The sequence below is a fragment of the Mytilus galloprovincialis genome, chromosome 10, assembly GCF_965363235.1.
Source record: "Mytilus galloprovincialis chromosome 10, xbMytGall1.hap1.1, whole genome shotgun sequence".
NCBI classification, from domain to species: domain Eukaryota; kingdom Metazoa; phylum Mollusca; class Bivalvia; order Mytilida; family Mytilidae; genus Mytilus; species Mytilus galloprovincialis.
Window position 1 is genome coordinate 6,545,467 of NC_134847.1, and position 22,498 is coordinate 6,567,964.

The following is a 22,498-nucleotide window of genomic DNA, read 5'->3' on the forward strand; positions in this document are numbered from 1 at the left end:
GTGACGTAGTTTAAGTCTTTTTGCATGCCGGAAGTGAAATTAATCTCATTTAAGTCTTGTTCGTTAACCATCTAATAACTTTATTTAAAGCGCATCGGCGACTTTTGGTGTAGCTATTAACCAACGAAAAGTAAGTGATAGCCATGCAACTTTTAAAATTAGATTGTAGGATTTATGTGTGGATTTTTGTATACGAATTTTAGTAATTAAAGTAAATAATATGGGGACGAAGTCCCCAATAACAGTAGAAAAATCAATAAAAAAAAAAAAAAAAAAATCGGGAAATTTCATTGTACTAATGAACTAAAAATCGTTCAATTTTTTTTTATGTCATGTTTTGAATTCCCGCATCTGCGCAGAAATCTACAATGTACTTCCTTTTTCCGGTCTCGTTTGTATTAAACTTTGAGTAAAATATATATTTATCAGTCTAGTATAAAATAGGAAGGAACGCATTTTAATAATTCCTTGATATGAAAAAAAGTTACCTGATGATAGCGTTTCTTTGTTTACATTGTACATGACGTCATAACTTAAATAACGTCACAACTAAAATCCCTAATAACAAAACCAAAATCGGAAACGTTACGGTATTTCCGTTTCTTTTTTTTTAACAAATGTTTAAGTTACAAAAAAATAATTCATACAGACATCGTCCCCATTTACAGGTAATGCCTGCCTCATATTACAATAGAACATTTTTATGATTTTTTTTCTGCAAATACTTTTAACAGACATATGAAACTGACATGATCGATAGTGTATTAAAAAATACATGTTTGTATTCTGAACTTTTTGCTTCATTGCAGCAAACATTTTCACTTGCTTGTACTGTGGAAATAAATTGTGTGTTAATTTCTGACACTTAGTGAATGTTGAATACGTAGTTAAACTCAAGGTAATTTAAAGATTACTATTGTGTAATTCTAATCTTTTGATCTTCATTCAGTGACATCTAGGCGTAACGGTTCACCATTTCAGGTGTGAACAACATTTCGTATGAATGATATACGGGAGTCAGTTATAGTTTTAGACACAGAAATGTAAGAAAAAGAATTAAAATTAATTTACGGGAGTAATAAGGTCGCACACTAACTGGATAGCTGTTGTATAATTTTTTTTATATATTTTGCATAAGCTCACTTTTAAATGAATTATGACTTCTGGTTACTTTTGTAACGATAAAATACTGAATTATTTTAATTGAATAAATTTATCAATAAAAATAGCCTTCTAAACACGAGTGTATGAACTAAAAAATTAGAATCGGCAATATTTCAGACAGATCATTAACAATTGCAACTAGATACCATTGAGATGGGAGCCATCTCTGTGGGTCCCGCTGTCAATAACGTGGGGGGAAATAAGTTGATCAAATTTGTTAGCGATGGACAGACCAACAGACAGACAGACCTTTGACCTAGGAAGTTGTACATACATCATGACACACCCTCTGGCAGTGTCTAGTGTTGGTTAAAATGGATGTCAAGTATAATATTTGAATTCATAACGGTTCTCAAGATATAGAGCGGACACGATCTTCACCACAGGACACGGGGTTGTCAACTGAAACCAAAGTTTTTTTGACCTTGACCTTTGACCTAGGAAGTTGTACATACATCATGACACGCCCTCTAGTGGTGGTTCAAATGGATGTCAAGTATAAACTTTGAAATCATAACGGTTATCTAGATATGGAGCGGACACGATCTTCACCACAGGACACGGGGTTGTCAACTGAAACCAAAGTTTTTAACCTTGACCTTTGACCTAGGAAGTTGTACATACATCATGACACACACTCTAGGGTTGGTTAATAAACATGCTAAGTATTAAGTATAAAATCATAACGGTTATCTAGATATGGAGCGCACACGATCTTCACCACAGGACACGGGGTTGTCAACTGAAACCAAAGTTTTTGACCTTGATCTTTGACCTAGGAAGTTGTACATACATCATGACACGCCCTCTGGGGGTGGTTACAATGGATTGCAAGTATAATATTTGAAATCATAACGGTTCTCAAGATATAGAGCGGACACGATCTTCACCACAGGACACGGGTTTTCAACTGAAACCAAAGTTTTTTTGACCTTGACCTTTGACCTAGGAAGTTGTACATACATCATGACACGCCCTCTGGTGGTGGTTAAAATAGATGTCAAGTATAAACTTTGAAATCATAACGGTTATCTAGATATGGAGCGGACACGATCTTCACCAGAGGATACGGGGTTGTCAACTGACACCAAAGTTTTTGACCTTGACCTTTGACCTAGGAAGTTGTACATACATCATGACACACCCTCTGGTGTTGGTTAATAAACATGTTAAGTATGAAGTATAAAATCATAACGGTTATCTAGATATGGAGCGGACACGATCTTCACCACAGGACACGGGGTTGTCAACTGAAACCAACGTTTTTGACCTTGACCTTTGACCTAGGAAGTTGTACATACATCATGACACATCCTCTGGTGTTGGTTAATAAACATGTTAAGTATTAAGTTTGAAATCATAACGGTTATCTAGATATGGAGCGGACACGATCTTCACCACAGGACACGGGGTTGTCAACTGAAACCAAAGTTTTTGACCTTGACCTTTGACCTAGGAAGTTGTACATACATCATGACACACCCTCTGGTGTTGGTAAATAAACATGTTAAGTATTAAGTATAAAATCATAACGGTTATCTAGATATGGAGCGGACACGATCATCACCACAGGACACGGGGTTGTCAACTGAAACCAAAGTTTTTGACCTTGACCTTTGACCTAGGAAGTTGTACATACATCATGACACACACTCTGGTGTTGGTTAATAAACATGCTAAGTATTAAGTATAAAATCATAACGGTTATCTAGATATGGAGCGGACACGATCTTCACCACAGGATACGGGGTTGTCAACTGAAACCAAAGTTTTTGACCTTGATCTTTGACCTAGGAAGTTGTACATACATCATGACACACCCTCTGGTGTTGGTTAATAAACATGTTAAGTATGAAGTATAAAATCATAACGGTTATCTAGATATGGAGCGGACACGATCTTCACCACAGGACACGGGGTTTTCAACTGAAACCAAAGTTTTTGACCTTGACCTTTGACCTAGGAAGTTGTACATACATCATGACACACCCTCTGGTGTTGGTTAAAATGGATGTCAAGTATAAACTTTGAAATCATAACGGTTCTCAAGATATAGAGCGGACACGATCTTCACCACAGGACACAGGGTTGTCAACTGAAACCAAGTATTTTGACCTTGACCTTTGACCTAGGAAGTTGTACATACATCATGACACGCCCTCTGGTGGTGGTTAATAAACATGTAAAGTATAAAGTATGAAATCATAATGGTTCTCTAGATATGGAGCGGACACAAAGTTAAAGTGTTACGGACGGACTGACGGACGGACAGACTGATCACTATAGGGCGACCCGCCTAAAGGCGGGGCCCTAATTATATAATTTAGTCCATCCAAAGCGATCTTTATTTACCTATTTAAGAATTAATGTTCTCATCAAAATATAAATCTCACAACGCATGAATACTTCAGCTATTTGAAAAAAAAGATGTTTTAAAAAATTGACAGGAAATTTAAGGATCTTCTTGGAATGGAATCGAAAAATTACGAATAGATATTCTTTTCAAGTGTGAAAAACGTCAACCAAATTTATTCATAATCGGGAACGTCCTTATTAAAATAGTCTTCGTCTCACAACGTATATGGAATACTTTAGCTATTTGACCAACGATGTTTTAAAACAAAAGACAACGAATTTAATGTCATCTATCCTTATTTTTGAATGTAATTATAAGTCTGTTCAACTGGCAAGAATACCCCTAAAGCGGACACGCAGTTTATTCTTTAAATTACTGTCATTGAAAATAAAGAAAGAAAATAAATCCCGAAATTGATTTGAAATTTTAATACTCAATAGATTGATTGATTAATGTTTGCTTGACGTCCAATGGCTAATATTTTTCATTCATTTAAAATTTCATTTCCGCAAATGTGTTGGTTAGTTTAAGTTAACAATGACATTAAAAGCACTTTTTAGGGAAGAGTTTCGTTAACATAAATTAAAAAGGGTAAAATGAGTGGTCAGACACCTTCACAGAATTCAGCTTTCGACTATTTGTTTTTCTTTTTGTTGGGAAAGACTTAATGAACAGGTATTTGTTGCTATGCAATGAAACAGTGCATTAATTTCCCGCCAAATAGTTAATGAAGAGTTCATTGCCCAGTCACCCTCTTTTGAGATCTTTATTACTGAAAACTGTATAATTATGCTCTAGAAAGTATCGTGTGTTCTTATATGCTGGTATTTTTTTCGGCATGGATAAATAAAAATAAAAAAATAACATAGTGTATAAAATGTATAATATAATGTCACGTGAGAAAGGAGACTAAAGCATAAGGAATAAGAACTGCGCTCGTATCATAATTAGTCATTTAAAGTCACAGATTGGACTTTAAATACATGAAGTTCCGTCAGAAATAGAAAAAAAATAAAAATAAATGCACGAAATCATACTCATAAACTTATCTTAAAATTTTAAAATAACAATAAAAAAAAAGCCACGACAATGCTATGTTTAGTGCGTATAGTAAAACATTTTGCATATAGTAAAACATTTTCTGGTAAAAAAAACCATCTTACATCGATTGGAGACTTACGACAGCTCTGAAAAATATCTCGTAATTTGTTTTGTTTTTGATCACATGAAAAATACATGTAAATATTTCATTTGATCGGCAAGCCTTAGAACCAGGTTTAACCCATCAATTATTCTTAATGTGTCCTGTACCAGATCAGGATATGATAGTTGTAATCTAATACTAGTAGTTCGTTTTTATGTATTCAGGTGTTTAGGTGTTGTTGGGTTTCTTTTTGTCAGTTCAGTGTTCCTGTTGTTCCAATATTTTCCTCTCATAGTTGATGCGTTTCCCTCGATTTTAGTTTAAAATAAATTAATAACACCCTGATTTATGACTTTTAAACAGCAGTTTACTACTGTTACCTTTATTCCTATTGCCAATCAATTTTTTTAATAAAGTATTCATAGATAAATATTTTTTTTTATTTTAAAGTGCAACTTGCTACATTAACATAAAATACACTATATTACAATTCAAAAAATATGCAGTCAATATATATGTATAGCTATACCAACCAGCCTATAGATGCTTATATGATGCACTGTCATTTATGTACGAAAAATTATATGAATAAATTTCAAAATCATATTATTTCTTATTTTATCTGAGGCTTAATTCTTTTTATTACATAAAATGTAGTTTCAATATATCAGTTGTGTTTGATATTAAGTGAGAAAAATAAAGATTAAAGTATCTTTTAAAATAATTATAATATAAAATTAATGATGCAAATATTTGATCAGGTACAGATACCATGGTATCAGAAGATAAAGTAATTGCTCTCAAACTTTATACTTGTTTGGCTTTTTAAATATTTTTGATATGAGCGTCACTGATGAGTCTTATGTAGACGAAACGCGTGTCTTGTGTATAAAATTATGAGCCTATTATCTTTAACTATTAACACCACTGGGTCGATACCACTGCTGGTGTTCGTTCGTTATGAGGATATCACCAACCCAATAGTCAGCACTTCGATGTTGACACGAATTTCAACTATATGGTCATTTAAATAAAATCTGTTTGCAAATAAACTCATCATAGATATCAGGACTAAATTTTGTATATACGCCCGACGCGCGTTTCATCTACAAAAGACTCATCAGTGACGCTCTAATCCAAAAAAGTTAAAAAAGCCAAATAAAGTACGAAGTTGAAGAGTATTGATGACGAAAATTCCTAAACATTTTGCAAAATCCAGCTAAGGTTATCTAAGCCTGAGGTAAAAAAGCCTTAGTATTTCAAAAATTCTAAATTTTGTAAACAGTTTATTTATATATCTAACCATATCAATGATAATTCATGTCAGCACAAATAGTGCTGACTACTGGGCTGGTGATACCCGCGGGGAAATAAATCTCAAAAGCAGTGGCATCGACCCAGTGGTTGTAAATAAACTCATCATATATATCAGGACTAAAATTTGTATATACGAATTGTCCAAAATACTAAGGATATTCTTATCCAGGGGATAGATTTAAATATTTTAATATGAGCGTCACTGATGTGTCTTTATGTAGACGAAACGCGCGTTTGGCGTATCAAATCAGAAGTCTAGCTAGTTCTTTGTAACTATCTTAGCAACACTTAAACAAAAACATATTTAAAGTATGAAATAAAACAAATTTAAATAGTTCAATTATTATTTTAAACTGGGAGGTTGTCTATGGTATCCGGTCGTTTTTTTACCGTTCACCTTTTACATTATAATAAAATTCATAAACATTAATGAATTACATTTAATATATATCTTTATTTTTATTCCTCATAAATATACTTTTTTATTGGAGCCGGATCGACTTTAAATATAGGCCGGATCGACATGAAAGCGTTGTCTATATCTTTTTCTAAAAGTATAAAAAATGTTCAGAAAAAAAAATTCAATGTCAAGAGAGTTTATAAAATATTTCTTTCTTTAAGAATGACTTTATACGGAGCAGGTAGTGCAACAGCACCTGATCCAGCTAGTTCTATTTTAGGATTGGTTCCCTCAGGTAATGTAATCTTGAACTTTTGCATAATTGTTGCAAAAATCAGATGAAGTTCTGGTTTAGCAACAGATTCCCCTAAACATCCACGTCTGCCTGCTGAAAATGGAAACCAGCTGTCTGGTTTATTACCAAGTTTTCCATTTTCGTCCAGGAAGCGTGTCGGATCAAATTTATTCACGTCTTTCCATTGGTTAGGATCATTGTGAAGTGCCCAGTGATTAATCATAACCATCGTATCCTTTGGAACATCATACCCGCCTGAAAAAAAAACACTATTTAATTAATATACTAATATGTGGAACAGTTCGGAGAGATGTTTTACCTTGAATATTTATACAAACGTCTGACTATTATGTTGTCAGATTATCGTAACTACCTGTAAAAGACAACCCAATACAATTTCCGAGGAACGCTTTGTCTCGCCTGCAATTGTCTCTATCATATCCAAAAAAAAATATGTTGACTGCTAAACTTACCAGTAAAATAAAGGCGCGTAAACGTAATCTTTTTGTACCGGTAAATATATTTAAAATTTGTGCAAATGTAAAAGTAATATCACTCAAATTGGGATAAGACTACCCCAACCATTGTAAACGTCTGATTCAATCCAAATTTAAAAAAAAAGAGGAATGTCGAAATCGGTAATAGACTGCCTACAACATTGTAAAAGTCTGATTAATTCAATTACTCACCAACTCGTGTGTCACAAAGTGTACTATGAGGAACACCTACTGGAGTAGCTGTACCAAGTCTCATAGCTTCATGTAATGTAGCTTCTGTATAGCTGAGATTTTCTCTGTCTTTAACAGTTGGTAGTCCGTCTTTTCCTATTAAAAAATTGAGAGATTTTTATTTGGGTATACAAAGCAAAGTACAAACTTTTTGTGTCAATAACTTTATTTTTCAGGGAGCTAAATCAGATATGGAATTTTAAAAAAGTCTTTCCATAAGTCAATATATTAATAGTGTTTCATGTAAAAAGAAATCATTGGCAGTTGCTATCTTATAGTTCTTTTCTATATGTGTTACATTGTCGTTTTTTTTTTGTACTTTAGTGTTTCTGTTGTTTCGTTGTTTTATTCGGTTTAAGTTTGTAATCCGGATTTGTTTTCTCTCGATCGATGTATGACTTATGAAAAGTGGTATACTACTGTTGTCTTTTTTCATTATGTAAGTAAATACAATTTCTTGGACTGTATTCGTAATGTAAAAGGTTAATTTCATGCCTTTTATGTGTTTGGTATATGATTTCGTTTCACTGTAAAAGATATAAATTTTGTCAATATAATGGCATTTTGTGTCACTGACATACAAGTCAGAGGTTTAATCCTCGTTTTCTACAAATCAAAACTTATGTACAATTTAGGAATGTCACATTTTTTTTTTTTTTTTTCGATTATGGATTTTCCGTTTAAATTTTCCTTGGAGTTAGGTTTTTTTGTATTTTACTTTTTATGAAAAGGAAGCATCCATTAACAAGATGATGGAATGAGGCACGTCAAAATGTCAGAATATTTTATCATACTTTCAAAGTGACCTGTTGGAAAATTTGATATATGATTTTACTACCAAGAGAAGTCTTATTTATACAAAAACATGCGTAAAAAGTATGAATGAAAATGTTATTATGTGACAGAAGTAAAAATACTCAGATATATCAAACTCTTTAAATACAAGGGAATGACTGTAATATTTGTTCTGTCTATGGAGATATAAAATCAAAAATGTGGTGCACACTTTTAAATACCACTCTACATTGCACAACATTTCTAAGGTTATTTCAAATAGCCAGAATTTTAATTTTTTTGTCACTCCTTATGATATCATTCTCTATTCCTTTTAAAGTAGTAAATCATTAAAAAAAACGTTGATGACATCACGGTAATATGACAAAATTATATATATTAGCTGATAGACAAGAACAATCCGCCAATCAAATGACGTGTTACATGCAAAATTAAATTATTATAAAACAAATTAAAGCTTTCAAAATTCTCATCAAAGCTACTAGGTTTATAGTTTTGTTCGCCAGACACATTTTTTGTTTACAAAAATATCAAAAGCGATGCCCAAATCAAAAAAGAGGAAAGTCCAAAAAGAGTACGAAGTTGAAGCTTGTTGATGGTCAAGTTTTGTTATTACTCGATTTATTTTATTTGACTGGCCGGAGTTTTATCGGTTCACTTATACTTTAGCTTTATATGTTGTGTCATGTGTTCTATTGTTTGTCTGTTTGTCTTCTTTCATTTTTAGCCAGGCGTTGTCGGTTTATTTTCGATTGATGAGTTTGACTGTCCCTTCAATATCGTTCGTTCCTCTTTTATAATAAACAAGTCCATCTATAGAAAGGTGTTTTATGATAAACTCATAAATGAGGTGTCCAGTCATTCTTTTGTAAATTCCTTTGATGACACTGATAGGTGATTAGAAATCAATAATAATTATAACGGTAATCATCCTTATCACACACATTTTCAGATAGATTGTCCGTATGCAAATTAAAACGTAAGCTCCGCCCGATCAGTTAAAATATCATTGGTAATAACAGTTTATTTATAAACATGGCAAGAAAACGACACAAGCAAACTTAAAAGTACTCACCAACGACTCTGTCTATTTCTTCCTGAACTTTACTCTGGATATCTGGTAGCCCAGCCATGTAACGTACCGCAAAACCTAATGTTATTGTCGATGTTTCGATACCAGCTATTAAAATGTATATTTTCAATAGATTATTACAAATGATTAAAACAAAATTATGTAGACAAACAAGGTAAATTAATTGAGCATTTTGCGAGCTTATAGTTATTGTAGGTTGCACTTGTGTTAATATAAACAATGCAATTTCATATTAAATCACCTTTAATTGCTGAAACTGTGCCATTTGTACTTTGAAGTTTCGTAAAAATATATGTATCTTGGAATGTAAAGTTCACATTCCCTTCTTTTTGTTGAAAGTCAAAATATAGAACTGAGTGGCGTTTCTTCATCATTCATTTGCCTCCTATAACATGTTTAACTTCTAATAGTAACACCATATTTATAAAAGAAGAAAATACGCATTCAAATTTCTATTTCTCTAAGATTATAACAAAACATTTATTCATTTCAACTCACCAGTAAAAATATCGATTAAAGTTTGTCTAAGATGTGTGTCAGATAGCTGGGATAATATTTCCTCGTTCTCTTCTTGTTCTGCTTCTTTTCTTGCCAGTATCAAGGAATCAGTAAAATCTCTAATATTGTCTGAAATCAGTAATAAGATCATTTCTTTTTAAGTTAAGTTTAAAAAAAAAGTTATTCAAAACAACAAATGTGACAGCTAGTGTTTACCAATCTATTGAAAGGAAAATTACATGTTTTTATCCATTAACAACCTTCTCAACTCAATATGTTCTAGCTATTTTCTAGAACTATATTTAAAGTACATTCAGTATTATAAATAAAAAACGATATGAGGATAAGATCAACAAGAAAACAGCAAAAGCAATTAGAGGCTCTAAAAAGCCTGTGTCGCTCACCTTGGTCTATGTGAATGTTCAACAAAGGACACAGATCGATTTATGACAAAATTGTGTTTTGGTGATGGTGATGTGTTTGTAGATCTTACTTTACTGAACATTCTTGCTGCGTACAATTATCCCTATCTATAAGAATTGGCCCAGGGGAAAATGTTAGTAAAAATTTACAAATTTTATGAAAATTGTTACAAATTTACCATAAAGGGCAATAACTCCTTAGGGGGTCAATTGACCATTTTGGTCATGTTGACTTATTTTTAGGTCTTACTTTGCTGTAAATTATTGCTGTTTACAGTTTATCTCTATCTATAATAACATTCAAGATAATAACAAAAAAGGCAAAATTTCCTTAAAATTACCAATTCAGGGGCAGCAACCTACTAACCAGTTGTCCAATTCATCATCTACCCCTATCAGATTTGCTCTAAATGCTTTGGTTTTTGAGTTATAAGCAAAAAACTGCATTTTACCCCTATGTTCTATTTTTAGCCATGGCGGCCATCTTGGTTGATTGGTTGGGTCACCGGAGACAATTTTTATACTAGATACCCCAATGATGATTGTGGCCAAGTTTGATTTTATTTGGCCCAGTAGTTTCAGAGGAGAAGGTTTTTGTAAAAGATAACATAGATTTACGAAAAATGGTTAAAAATTGACTATAAAGGGCAATAACTCATAAAGGGGTCAACTGACCATTTGGTCCTGTTGACTTATTTGTAAATCTTACTTTGCTGAACATTTCTGCAGTTCACAGTTTATCTCTATCTATAATAATATTCAAGATAATAACCAAAAGCAGCAAAATTTCCTTAAAATTACCAATTCAGGGGCAGCAACCCAACAACCAGTTGTCCAATTCATCTGAAAACAATTTCATGGCAGGTAGATCTTAACCTGATAAACAATTTTACCCCATGTCAGATTTGCTCTAAATGCTTCGGTTTTTGATTTATAAGCCAAAAACTACATTTTACCCCTATGTTCTATTTTTAGCCATGGCGGCCATCTTGGTTGGTTGGCTGGGTCACCGGACACAATTTTTAAACTAAATACCCCAATGATGATTGTGGCCAAGTTTGATTTTATTTGGCCCAGTAGTTTCAGAGGAGAAGATTTTTGTAAAAGTTAAACGACGGACGACGACGGACGCCGGACGCCAAGTGATGGGAAAAGCTCACTTGGCCCTTTGGGCTAGGTGAGCTAAAAACAGGTTAAACATTTGAAGGGCAACACATAGAGATTTTAACCTAACATTAGTGTCCATACAAGAAATCAAACTCTACAACATCTTAATAAATAGAATAAAAAAAGGCACAATCAAATTTGAAAATAAATGTGGTTAAGTAGTTTTGTATGTAGTAATTGTAGATGAAAGTGTATGTGTTTTTCTGTGAAGTGTTTTTGTACATAAGTTTGTTATATGACTTTTGATTTGATTTTTGATTTTGCCACATGATTAAGGACTAAATTTCTGATTTTAATTTCTTTGGAGTTTTGTATTTATATTATTTCACTTTTTGTTCTTTCTTTGATCTTGATGTTTCATTTTTCATTAGACCTTATTACTATGTACTTTTTAAGGTATATTGATTTTCGTGAATTCCATTTGTGGTATACTGTTATAAAAGTAAAACACATTAATACGGTTATGAGAAAGGAACCAGTTTAAAAGTTGGGAGTCTTGATGGCTGAGCACGCATATAGATTAGCAGCTGTGTCCAGTCAGAATTAGAAAATTAACGTAATGTCTCGTGTTAGTTGAGTGCCTGTCTCTCTTGAAGTAAAATATCGTAACTAATCCTTCAACCCTTTGGTGGGTCCATAGATTGCATGTTGCAACATTTACAATAAAAAAAATCATCTGGTTTGTCCTTTAAAACCCCGGATATGAGACAAAAGAATCAAGTGGAGAAAATTTGAGGACAAGCTGTCAACAGATGTCGCTCAGTTCAAATCTCCAGCCCTTTAATCCAGTCGTCGCATCTCGCGGAACAAACACTTATCATCTATTGTTATTTTAATTTGCTATTACTCTCAACATAAATGAAATTATTGCCATTGAACATCAATCAGTCAATCAAAAAATAAAACAAATGCTAATATGTTTATATAATAAAAGTTGGAGGTTAAGCTAGCTTCAAAACCAGGTTTTAATCAACCATTTTCTACATACAAATTTGGTTACACTAAGTCAGGAATAAGACAGTTGGTATCCATTTATTTGGTGGAGTTAAGCTTTTCATTTTTGCCAAGGACTGTTCATTTTAAATTTTCCTCTTCGTTCGATATTTTTGTGATGACACAAGTTTCTATGTAACGATAAAGTGCACAGGTAAGGAAAAGGAAAAGAAAAACTTTTACTTTTTAATAATGTGAAATTGAGTTCAAGTGATTTCATCGTCAAGACTGAATTTGTAAAAATATAATATAGTAATACTTTATTGCCCTCTTAATTGGTATTTTTTCTCCCTTTATAGCTAAGTTATATATCATCAAAATCACAGTTGCAAGTATTGAAACACAATTTTGGTCTGTATAAAATGAAGCAAACGGTTGACAAAAGCAAGCTAAAATAAATTTATTTACAGAAGCATAGATACTTTCACATGATTATAATCACTCAATTTTAGATTTTCAAATGTTTTGGTAAGGAGCATACCTGGAGAGAGGTCAAAATACACACCTAGTAGAGTTACATTGCTAAGTTTATGTTATTACTAATAAACAGCATAGAAGAGGATACAAAAAATTAACGAGGAAGCGTGCAATACTTATAATAACGTTATTTTGCTAGGATCATAAAACGCGATTTCTATCAAGGTTTTTTTTATTTACCCTGTGCACTTTATTGTGGAACCTCATGTCATCATGAATTTAACATTTCATTTTGAAATGAAGGTCAATTTCAGAATGATGCAAGATTGTTTGTAGCCAATCAAAATAACGTAATATAATGAAACATACACGTATTGTAATAATTGTTGTATAAACACATCAAACCTGTTGACATACCTAAATCAAATGTTTCTTCGTGTTCTTCGAATTTTCTTTTGATGATAGAGATGAGCTCATTATTCATGTTGTTGCTTGTTCTGTACTTATAAGTTGTCCATATTTTAAACATGATGGGGAACATATCTTCAACAAAACCTTTTCCTGACATTTCAAGCATTTCATTGATAATTTTCATCAATTTTATAAACTCTGGATCATCTACTTCAACACTGAAAAAAGTCAATAGATAAATAAAAATTACAGCCTTAGCTAGATGAAATTGGGATAGATGTTGTTTTAGACTTTCAATTTATACTTTAGAGGAAAAATAAATCCGCTTCCTGCATACCAACAAAAATAAACTCTGAATTATTTAATTCAACACTGAAAAACGTTGATGAGGTAAACAACGTTTACAAGTATATAAATTCGGATAAATATTGCTTTTAAAACTTCATTTATATTTTAAACAATAATTAGCTACCAACATACCAACAAAGTATTACTATTCATTATCACTGAACTAGTGCACATTTTTATATAGGGGCCATCTAAAGCATGCCTCGGATTTTCTCGCTGTATAGAAGACCCATTTGTCGACTTCGGTTGTTTTCCGCTCTTTGGTCTGGTTGTTGTCTCTTTGCCACTTTCAGCATCTCCATTTTCATTTCAAGGGATATAATGTGCACGAATCGTATGCTTTTCAATCTTTCCTAATTTACAAAATCAATGCTTAATCTAAACTAATTAAACTTTGAGTTCTTAATGGTCTTCAAATTCGTACTTTATATTTTGAACCTTTTTAATTCGAGCGTCACCGAGTCACTGAGTCTGATGAGTCTTGCGTACAAAATTGTATGCCCGGTATCTATGATGACTTATCAAAACAAATAAACTTGCCAAAGGCTTGTTTATCATTAAATTGAAATTGAGTATCACGAGTTGATCAGTATATATCAATTCTCAATTTTTATGAAAACTTTAAACCTCTGCAAAAAAGGTAATCTATTGAATTCAAATGTTTTACAGTCTGGAGCTTTTTTTATTGAACTGCGCACGTTGACACTTTAAAATGACAAAATAAACATGTTCTTAGAACTGTATATAAATTTACTGGTTACCTTTTGCCGAAACACACACCATTAAGAATATTGAACACCATTAAATCTATGTAATTTGCTGGGTTAAATGCTCCATTTTCTTTTGCCATTAAAGGTAAACATATGTTCATTGAAGCATGTAAAACTTCCTCTAAACGGTTTCCTGCCATATACTGCCTACAAAATAATAAGTGTTTTTCTTATTATTATTGTTGTCTACTTTATGCAATAACCGGAATCAGTGATTGTAATGTGTTGTCTGTCTTAAACGCTACCATTATCTTGATAAACACCGAAGAGATCAGGTGTATAACGGAAACTAATCTAAGTCAGTACCATAGGATTTTGACTGCATTTAATCCAAAATAAACAGCTGCGCCATGAGCGCATGATACGCTCGACGTCTTGTGTGGAGGTTTTAAATAGGCATAAATAGTTTCTGAGAAAGTTTTAAGCAATAACCATATATTGTTTTGAGACACAGCGGTACATGTGAAACCCCCAACCCTGTTTTTTTTTTTACAAAAAACTAAATATCACTAAAATAAAATTTTGAATCAAAACCAAAAAGTAAACAGATCTTTAGATTAATATAACAAAGAAGTGTGTAAAGTTTTAAGCAATAATCATTAATTTTGATTCCTACCTTAATGCCTTTACTGCAATTTTTCTGTGCAGTTTCCATGTTGGTGTATATTTAGCAAAAACTAGATCTTTACTTCCTTCCGTTAACATGTGAGCTGAAAGCACAATTTCTCACAGATACAAAATTATACTGATAATCATTTACCACAAAAAGAAATATAAATATTTTAAGAGATGTCATTAAAATGTATGCTAAATTGATAGGTTTCAAGCAGTTGCTATTTAAAGTTTGTTTTTCCAAAATTCATTTTCTGCTAAATTATACTTGTACATCTTCGGATTTCAAATGTTTGGCTTTGAGCGTTCCTGATGAAGGTAAATCCAGAAAAGCGCTTCGGACACAAGAAATTAATAACGCGTTGTTTTCAATATTTTATAAATTTTAAATGGCTTCTTTCTCAAATACAAGGACATGCACCTTTCATGTTTCTGTTACTAGTATATTATCACTGTATGATAGTCTTTTAAAAAGCTGGTTCTTTTGTAACAGAGTAGCGAAAAGTAAAAACACAAAAATACCGAACTCCGAGGAAAATTCAAAAAGGAAAATCCAAAATCAAAAGGCAAATTCAAAAGTCCAAACACATCAAACGAATGGATAACAACTGTCATATTCCTGACTTGGTACAGGCCTTTTCTAATGTAGAAAATGGTGGATGAACCTGGTTTTATAGCTAGCTAAACCTCTCACTTGTATGACAGTCGCATCAAATTCCATTACATTGTCAACGATGTATGAACAAAACAAACATACTCAAAGAGTAAAAATGTCAAAATAGGAGTACAGCAGTCAATATTGTGTTATCATCTTAATATCACTATAAAAGCAACAAATGTAACGAAGAATCACAAAAAGGCATACATCAAATTCAACATACTCATTTCGCTTTTCTTGTACCACTTAATTTATGTATATAAAGTCTACCCGTAAAGGAAAGAAGGTTTTCATTGCTGGTATAAAAATGCGCGTTTGAAATTCGTACAGTTAGACATAAAAATAATTTTGTCGTTAAAAGTATGAACAAAACAAACATACTTGCAACACTATAAAAACAACAAATGTAAACGAAGAAGCACAAAAAGGCATACATCAAATTTAATATACTCATTCTAAGAGCATACGATACAGATAGAGGGGAGGTACATGTAATGACGTTGTTAACGTAAAATGTTAGTTTGCGACTTCATATTGTGACATATCGAAAAAAGAATCACTTTTCGACTGTTTTTTTTTATGATTTAAACTGATCTAACTTAAAAATGAGTACATGGACCCCTCTTTTTAAAAATGGCATTAGGTTTTATTACGTGCGAAAATTATTTGTACAAATTTAAATGAAAAAATCATCAATGAAATTTTTTAGATAAATAGAATAAATGTCTCAAATTTCTACCTCTGTTATCTCTAAAAGTAAAAGCCTGTGTGTATTACAGATTTGAATTGCTTAATATGTGAAATGCAAATGTAAAATATTTGTCATGAGATCGCAACTGTATCCCCGAATGCCCTTATAGTCCGCCTGATTGGTAAAAAAAATTTGGGTTTGATGATAAAAGCACCAATTTGGCATGGTAGTAGTTATTGGTATTTCAAAACCTATTAGCTATGGACCCACCTTGCATTTTAAATATGGCGGCTTTTTCCAAGATGGCCGCCATAAAATATCAAAATCTGCATATATATAACTTATATAAGGTCAGTTTCTGGGGCAAAACTATGACAGTATCTGGTCTATGTATATATGGATCTATGTATCTATGTTTTAAGTCTACACATACCTGAATGAATGAATGGTCTGTCAGCAAAATCAGCTTTGCTTTTGACCAATGCTTCTGTGACGCTGTTGATATCGTTTAAAACAACCATATGATAAGGTCCTGTAAAAATAGCTTTCTGTACATACATTGTAGCTAGCTGTCATTTTTTTCTCACCCAATATAAAAATAAAGGGTGTTATATGTGATAATATTTAACAGGAATAAACATTTGAATTAACTTTGAATATTAAAAAGAAATCCTGCACAAATCCCCGATGTATCCACTGCATGTATCTTTCGTTTTTTTATTTTGGTGTTTTTCCAATTTGATTCAGTTTTTTTTTGTTGTTGTTTATCTGATATTTTGTGTTTGTAATGTGTTTGCGTAATTTCTTTTTTTTTTTTTTTTTTTCATTTTTTCGTTTTGGAAATTAGAAAATATATTTTTTTGGCAAAATTTGATAAATCCTTTTATCTTAAATAGGCAAATTATTTTCTTTTCCTATTTAGAGACATTGAAAACCCATTGGTGGCCTTGTGTTGTTTTGTGCTCTATAATCGGGTTGTTTTCTCTTTGACAAATTCTCCATTTCCTTTTACCATTTTACAATTTGTCATTATTCTACCATGCTCTGATGTTCTAAATCCCATTAGTTTTTTCAAACTATACTAATTCGGAACATCGATCTTTAACATGTTTGTGTTATTAAAAACTTGAAAAAAAATGAAATAAAATATACAGGTATACATATATAAAATTTTAATCAAATTATATCTATAAATAAACACAGTGTCGCCAATTTCTCCTTAAATGACACTATTTTAACCTAGTTATTTCGAGCTCTTGATTTTCCTAAAGCAAATTGCATTGAGTGTGTTGTTAAAAGGTAATATCATTGGTTAGCTTGCTTGCTTGCTGAACCGTGGAGTCATTATACGGTTAGGTATACCACCCTCTTTTCGGAGTAATCTAGTCCTACAGACAGATTGATTTGTTATCTGTCGGACTAGTCTACTCTTAAAGGAGGATAGTTTACCTAGCCTAATTGTATCTTCACGGTTCAGCAAGCTAATCAACAATGACCTTTATCTACACACTAAAATGCATTTTGATGTAATATCTCTCCAACTGTGTTTACTTACCTGCACTAACAGTAAACACTGGTCCATACTTTTTCGCATATTTTACAAATATTTCATGTAGAAATTTGGCTTGGATAACTGAAATTGAAGAAATTACGCATTAATCTGAATTATACAAACAAGTAAACCAAAATATTTAATAACTAGACAAAACGATCTTACTTGGGCAGAAAATAAAAATACTTAGTAAGAAAACACAATAAATTAGACAGGAAACACAATATTACTTAAACAGAAAAAACACACACTTATCCAGAAAACACAAATACGTATACATAAAACATATTAAATCTAATCAAAAAAATTATGGAAAGGGGACAAAATAAGAATCGTGTTCTCCTGATATGCTGACTGAAAACCGGTTAACAAGCAGGTAAAATGTTTATTCTTAGTAGGAAATATAGTCTGATAATGAAATATTTTTTTACAAATGAGAAAATAGTTTTTAGGTTATGATCTATAAAGGAGTAGGTTCAGTAAGACCCCTTTTTGGCCCCAAAAAAAAGCAGTTTTAGAAAATTGTGAAAATGTAATCTTTAAGCTATATTTTGGAAAGTAAAATGCTTCTGCTACATAAATATGAGCTGTTTTTGACAAAACAATGCACAAATATTGCATTCCAGCATCATTAAGTCATGCTAAATTACTGAAATCTTCAGAATTTTTGGCAGTTTGGTTATTTTTTGGAAGGTTTCCGTCTTAAATGAAAGTGGCCGCATTTGTGTTCATTCATAATATTGAAATGTAAGTTGTATTTGATGATAATACAAAACATCTATAAAATTTAAGGATGAACACGGATGCGGCCACTTTTATTTTTGACAAAAACCATCTGAAAAGTGACGTTTTTTGGCATATTTGATAGAATTTTCATATCTAAGCTTGAATCAGAACGTTTCTTATTACTAAATCAGTTAAAATCTTTCACATACACTATTAGAATCAATTGAAATAGACACTTAAGTGTTTAAAAAGTGTCCAAAAACTTTCATTAGATGAATCTGAAATTTGAGGCCAAAAACAGCCCTTACCGGACCAACTCCTTTCAATCGGTCTGGTAAGAGGAAACATATCTTTTTAAAGCCTTTAAGCAACAAGTCACTTAATTGGCATACTAGTACTAGCTGTTAGTTATATTGAGCATACATAATAATGAGGCCAAATAAATGGTATTACCTTCATAACTGCCAATCAGAGGCCATACAAAATGTTATTACCTTCATAACTTCCAATCAGAGGCCAGCAAAATGGTCCTGGAGGGAGATTATACTTCCATCTTTGTCTGAGTTTGTATACAATAAGTACAACTACTAAACCAACTAGAACTGCCTGGATATTCAACGTTGATATAACTGAACTCAACATTCTGTCAGTACAGGTAAATGAAAATACAATTAAAGGTATAAAAAGTTTAAACTTAAATGCTAATTGTACGATTCTTACTTATAAGCAATTACAGTTTTAGGGGAATTTTGATTGTAGTTCTGAACAGGGTAAACATTTAACCTGTTCTTTATTGGAAACAAAAATACATCTGCAATTTTTTTTTTTAAATGCCAATTAAACAAAGACTAATAGGGAAAAACTCCTGAATGACAAGTATGCGTTAAATCTGTCTGCCATGTGATATTGAAACTTTCATTATCAGTTGACGGTCGGAAACTTGTCTAGCATATATACGTTTATCTGGTCCAAAAAAGTGATTATGCCATTTTATCTTTAAAGAGGTAGATATATGCATGTAATATTTGCCACTGGGGTTAATCATGTTAATTGGAGGCAACCATTTATAAATTAACCTGACATCATTGTTCTATGTAATATATATAATAGTTATTAAAAATAATTTCCATTTACCTTCTCTGGTTCGCAGCTCGATAATATATTTTTAACTCCAGAAAGGATTCCTTGCTGCAGATCGATAATACACGTTCCGGCAAAATACAATCTGTATGTAGATATTTATACGTTTAATTTTATAATAAACTCATCAAATCTTCCATTATTTATATATAATTGTGTCAGTTCATTGTGCAGTATACAATAGATATGTAGGCTGTGTAAATATTTGTCATCAACTGTATGCATATGACTAGAACTGGACTAACCGGGGTTACGAATTAGAACGGTTTAACTGATGGTACGATACGAGATTTTTTTTAATATACACACACTGTTTGAGTACATACATACTAAAAATATTTCGTCTCGTACCAGTGCTTTTAACATGTCTAATGTCCTTTTTAATCATATTCATATTTATGTATAATCTTATGCATGTGTGTGCAATATGACGAAAGCTCTTGTATATGCCTTTAATGAATCTTTAATTGGAAATAAAACATTTTTAATTTTAGTCATGCAATTTTTAAACGAAGTGTAAATAAGACGAGTTGGTTTCGAAACGTACAAAATAATAATAAAGTGAAGAATTTTCCTTATTGAGAATTGTTAATGCTGCATCTAGTACTGTATGGAAGGAACCGATCATTTATCAATCTCAGGTCCTTAATCGACTATATGAGACATATCCTTGTCAGTTTCTCAATATAATAATGCTGGTTTCGGTAAAGTTTCTATTGTCTAAAATGTAATTTTCCGCGCAGGGTTGTAGAATTTGCAACTAACGGGGTTGATGCGTTTTCTTAAGAAATGCGATTTGCCGGTTAGTCGGTCTTAACTTTTTATACCAGGGAAACAATAAGTTACTTAAAATTGAGAAAGGAAATGGGGAATGTGTCAAAGCGACAACAACCAAATCATTCTTTTAAAAATGTGAAAGATATTCATTTTGTATAAAATCAAACATTTTACATTGAAGTTGATAGGTTCACCGAAGGGGGTAAAAATATTGCTTTTGCGAATAATACACCAACATGGAAACTGCACAGAAAAATTGCGGGAAAGGCATTAAGGTATAAGTTTGATTTATTCTTTCTAGTCAACTTCTAGTAGTTGTTTTATGTTCCCTGTCTTAAAGATAGTATCTTAATTATAGTTCAATGTAAAATGAATTGGTTCACGGAATAAGCAATATTTCATAACCTTTATATGTATAAAAATATTTTTTTTATGAAATTTGGAAGAGCAAATGCTTTCATAAACAAATAGACCGCAATGGAAGAAATGTGTATAATTAAGTCTAACATTCTGGTATAAAAGTGGCAGTAAAGGGATTTCAAATTCATAAGTCAAAGATAAACTGATAATGAAGAGGAAAAAAGGAATGGAGAAAGAAAAAACAACAGTCTACTAAAGACTGAACAACAAGAACCCCATCAAAACCCTTGATGATCTAGGAGCTTTCTGGGGGTAAGGTTCCAATTTGACTTGCACAAATAGCAGTTTTTACAGGATAGTTATGACATTTTATCCGTCTTCTTATCGTCTAAATTAAAAATCAGCAGGTTTAATTTATTTTCATTGAAAGCACCTGTGCATTGTTTTTCACGTGGTAAAATCCATAGTTTAGTGTCCATTGTCAAGACCATTTTGTGATTATGATTTATGATCATAGAATTGTTGTATTATGTTTTTATTTGTCTTTCTAAATCTATGTACTTTTATGAATCACAGAGAGTAAGGTTCAAAATCCCTCTAAACTTCAAGCATTTCAAACAGCAAACATATGGGTATAAGGACAAGCTCAGAAATTATCTGCATTAGTTGTGTTGACTCTATGTTCACCACACTAGACTAAGTCATATACAGCATTCTGAATAATTCTATGCATCTCGAACAGCTGTTGCCGTTATTTACCATAAAATAGACACGGAAACCGGTCTGTTCGTGATTAATTAATGCTGTCCCACCCACATACTCTCCAATTGCCAATTGTTTTTCTTTATATACTTGTATATTACCAATGTTATTTCAACTGATCGGGCGGAGCTTATGTTTTAATTTGCATAAGGACAGTCCGTTTGAAGATGTGTGTGATAAGGATGATTGCTGTTATAACTATTATTGAATTATAATCACTAATCAGTGTCACAAAACGCATATACAAAAGAATTGAGTGTATGATATGGGACGAATAACTGGACACTTCATTGTAGAGCTTAATATCCCAAAACTCCTGTCTACAGACGGACTGGTCTTGAATGAACGAAATTCTTAAACTCAATCCAGTCAAGTGAAATTCTAGTAATACGTCTAATCATCAATAATAAAGGAAACTATTTATATCGGCGTATAAGGTCATGGTAAAAAATATAACCGTGCATAAAAATAATAGATATATGAAACGCTTGAATCATTGATATACACGGAAGTCTCAGTTGTTCCTTTTCAAACATTTTGAAAGCCTAAGACTATACAATACAAAAGGTGAGGATGAATTAACAGACAATCTAAAGCTGACATACGTTTTAACATATTTAACATAATCAAGATATAGAAAAACAAATGTGATCATACATTTAGAGTGACGGGGAAGAATACTTATTTATAGTGCAACCTGATATTACATTTTAACATACATTAATACAGAGTCAATCAGCCAGCCTTCAAAGGCTTACGAAGCACTGTCAATTAATATCTTTATATTGAGATATGAGTTTGAATAACTCATTAAAAATTTGTCAAAAACTCACTGAGCTGCCCGAACTTACCTGCGGGAGAAAAGTTATTCTTTTGTCATTCTAAATCCCATTGGTCCGAGT

At 32.1% G+C, this 22,498-nt stretch overlaps 2 protein-coding genes across 2 annotated transcripts in view; one reads left to right on the forward strand and one right to left on the reverse strand.

Annotated features, from left to right (window-relative positions):
- The window catches only part of LOC143049739 (steroid 17-alpha-hydroxylase/17,20 lyase-like), a 109,606-nt gene that overhangs the window by 76,542 nt on the left and 10,566 nt on the right, over positions 1-22,498 (forward strand). The gene's annotated exons all lie outside the window — the stretch shown is intronic.
- LOC143049743 (steroid 17-alpha-hydroxylase/17,20 lyase-like) lies at positions 5,010-19,850 on the reverse strand. The gene is made up of 11 exons (XM_076223453.1): positions 19,692-19,850; positions 19,052-19,200; positions 17,835-17,912; positions 16,713-16,811; positions 14,935-15,028; positions 14,310-14,465; positions 13,207-13,418; positions 9,791-9,919; positions 9,275-9,379; positions 7,366-7,500; positions 5,010-6,931 (listed from the first exon to the last, which is right to left on the reverse strand). The coding sequence occupies exons 2-11, from the start codon at positions 19,197-19,199 to the stop codon at positions 6,579-6,581; spliced, it is 1,509 nt and encodes a 502-aa protein (XP_076079568.1). The 5' UTR covers position 19,200; positions 19,692-19,850; the 3' UTR covers positions 5,010-6,578.

Coding starts and splice junctions, on each gene's coding strand:
- LOC143049743 (XM_076223453.1), bottom strand. CDS start 19,199: ATGTTGAGTTCAGTTATATCAACGTTGAATATCCAGGCAGTTCTAGTT. Junction 7,501..9,274: donor AGAAATAGACAGAGTCGTTG/GTGAGTACTTTT, acceptor ATTTTTTAATAG/GAAAAGACGGACTACCAACT. Junction 6,932..7,365: donor ACTTTGTGACACACGAGTTG/GTGAGTAATTGA, acceptor TTTTTTTTTCAG/GCGGGTATGATGTTCCAAAG.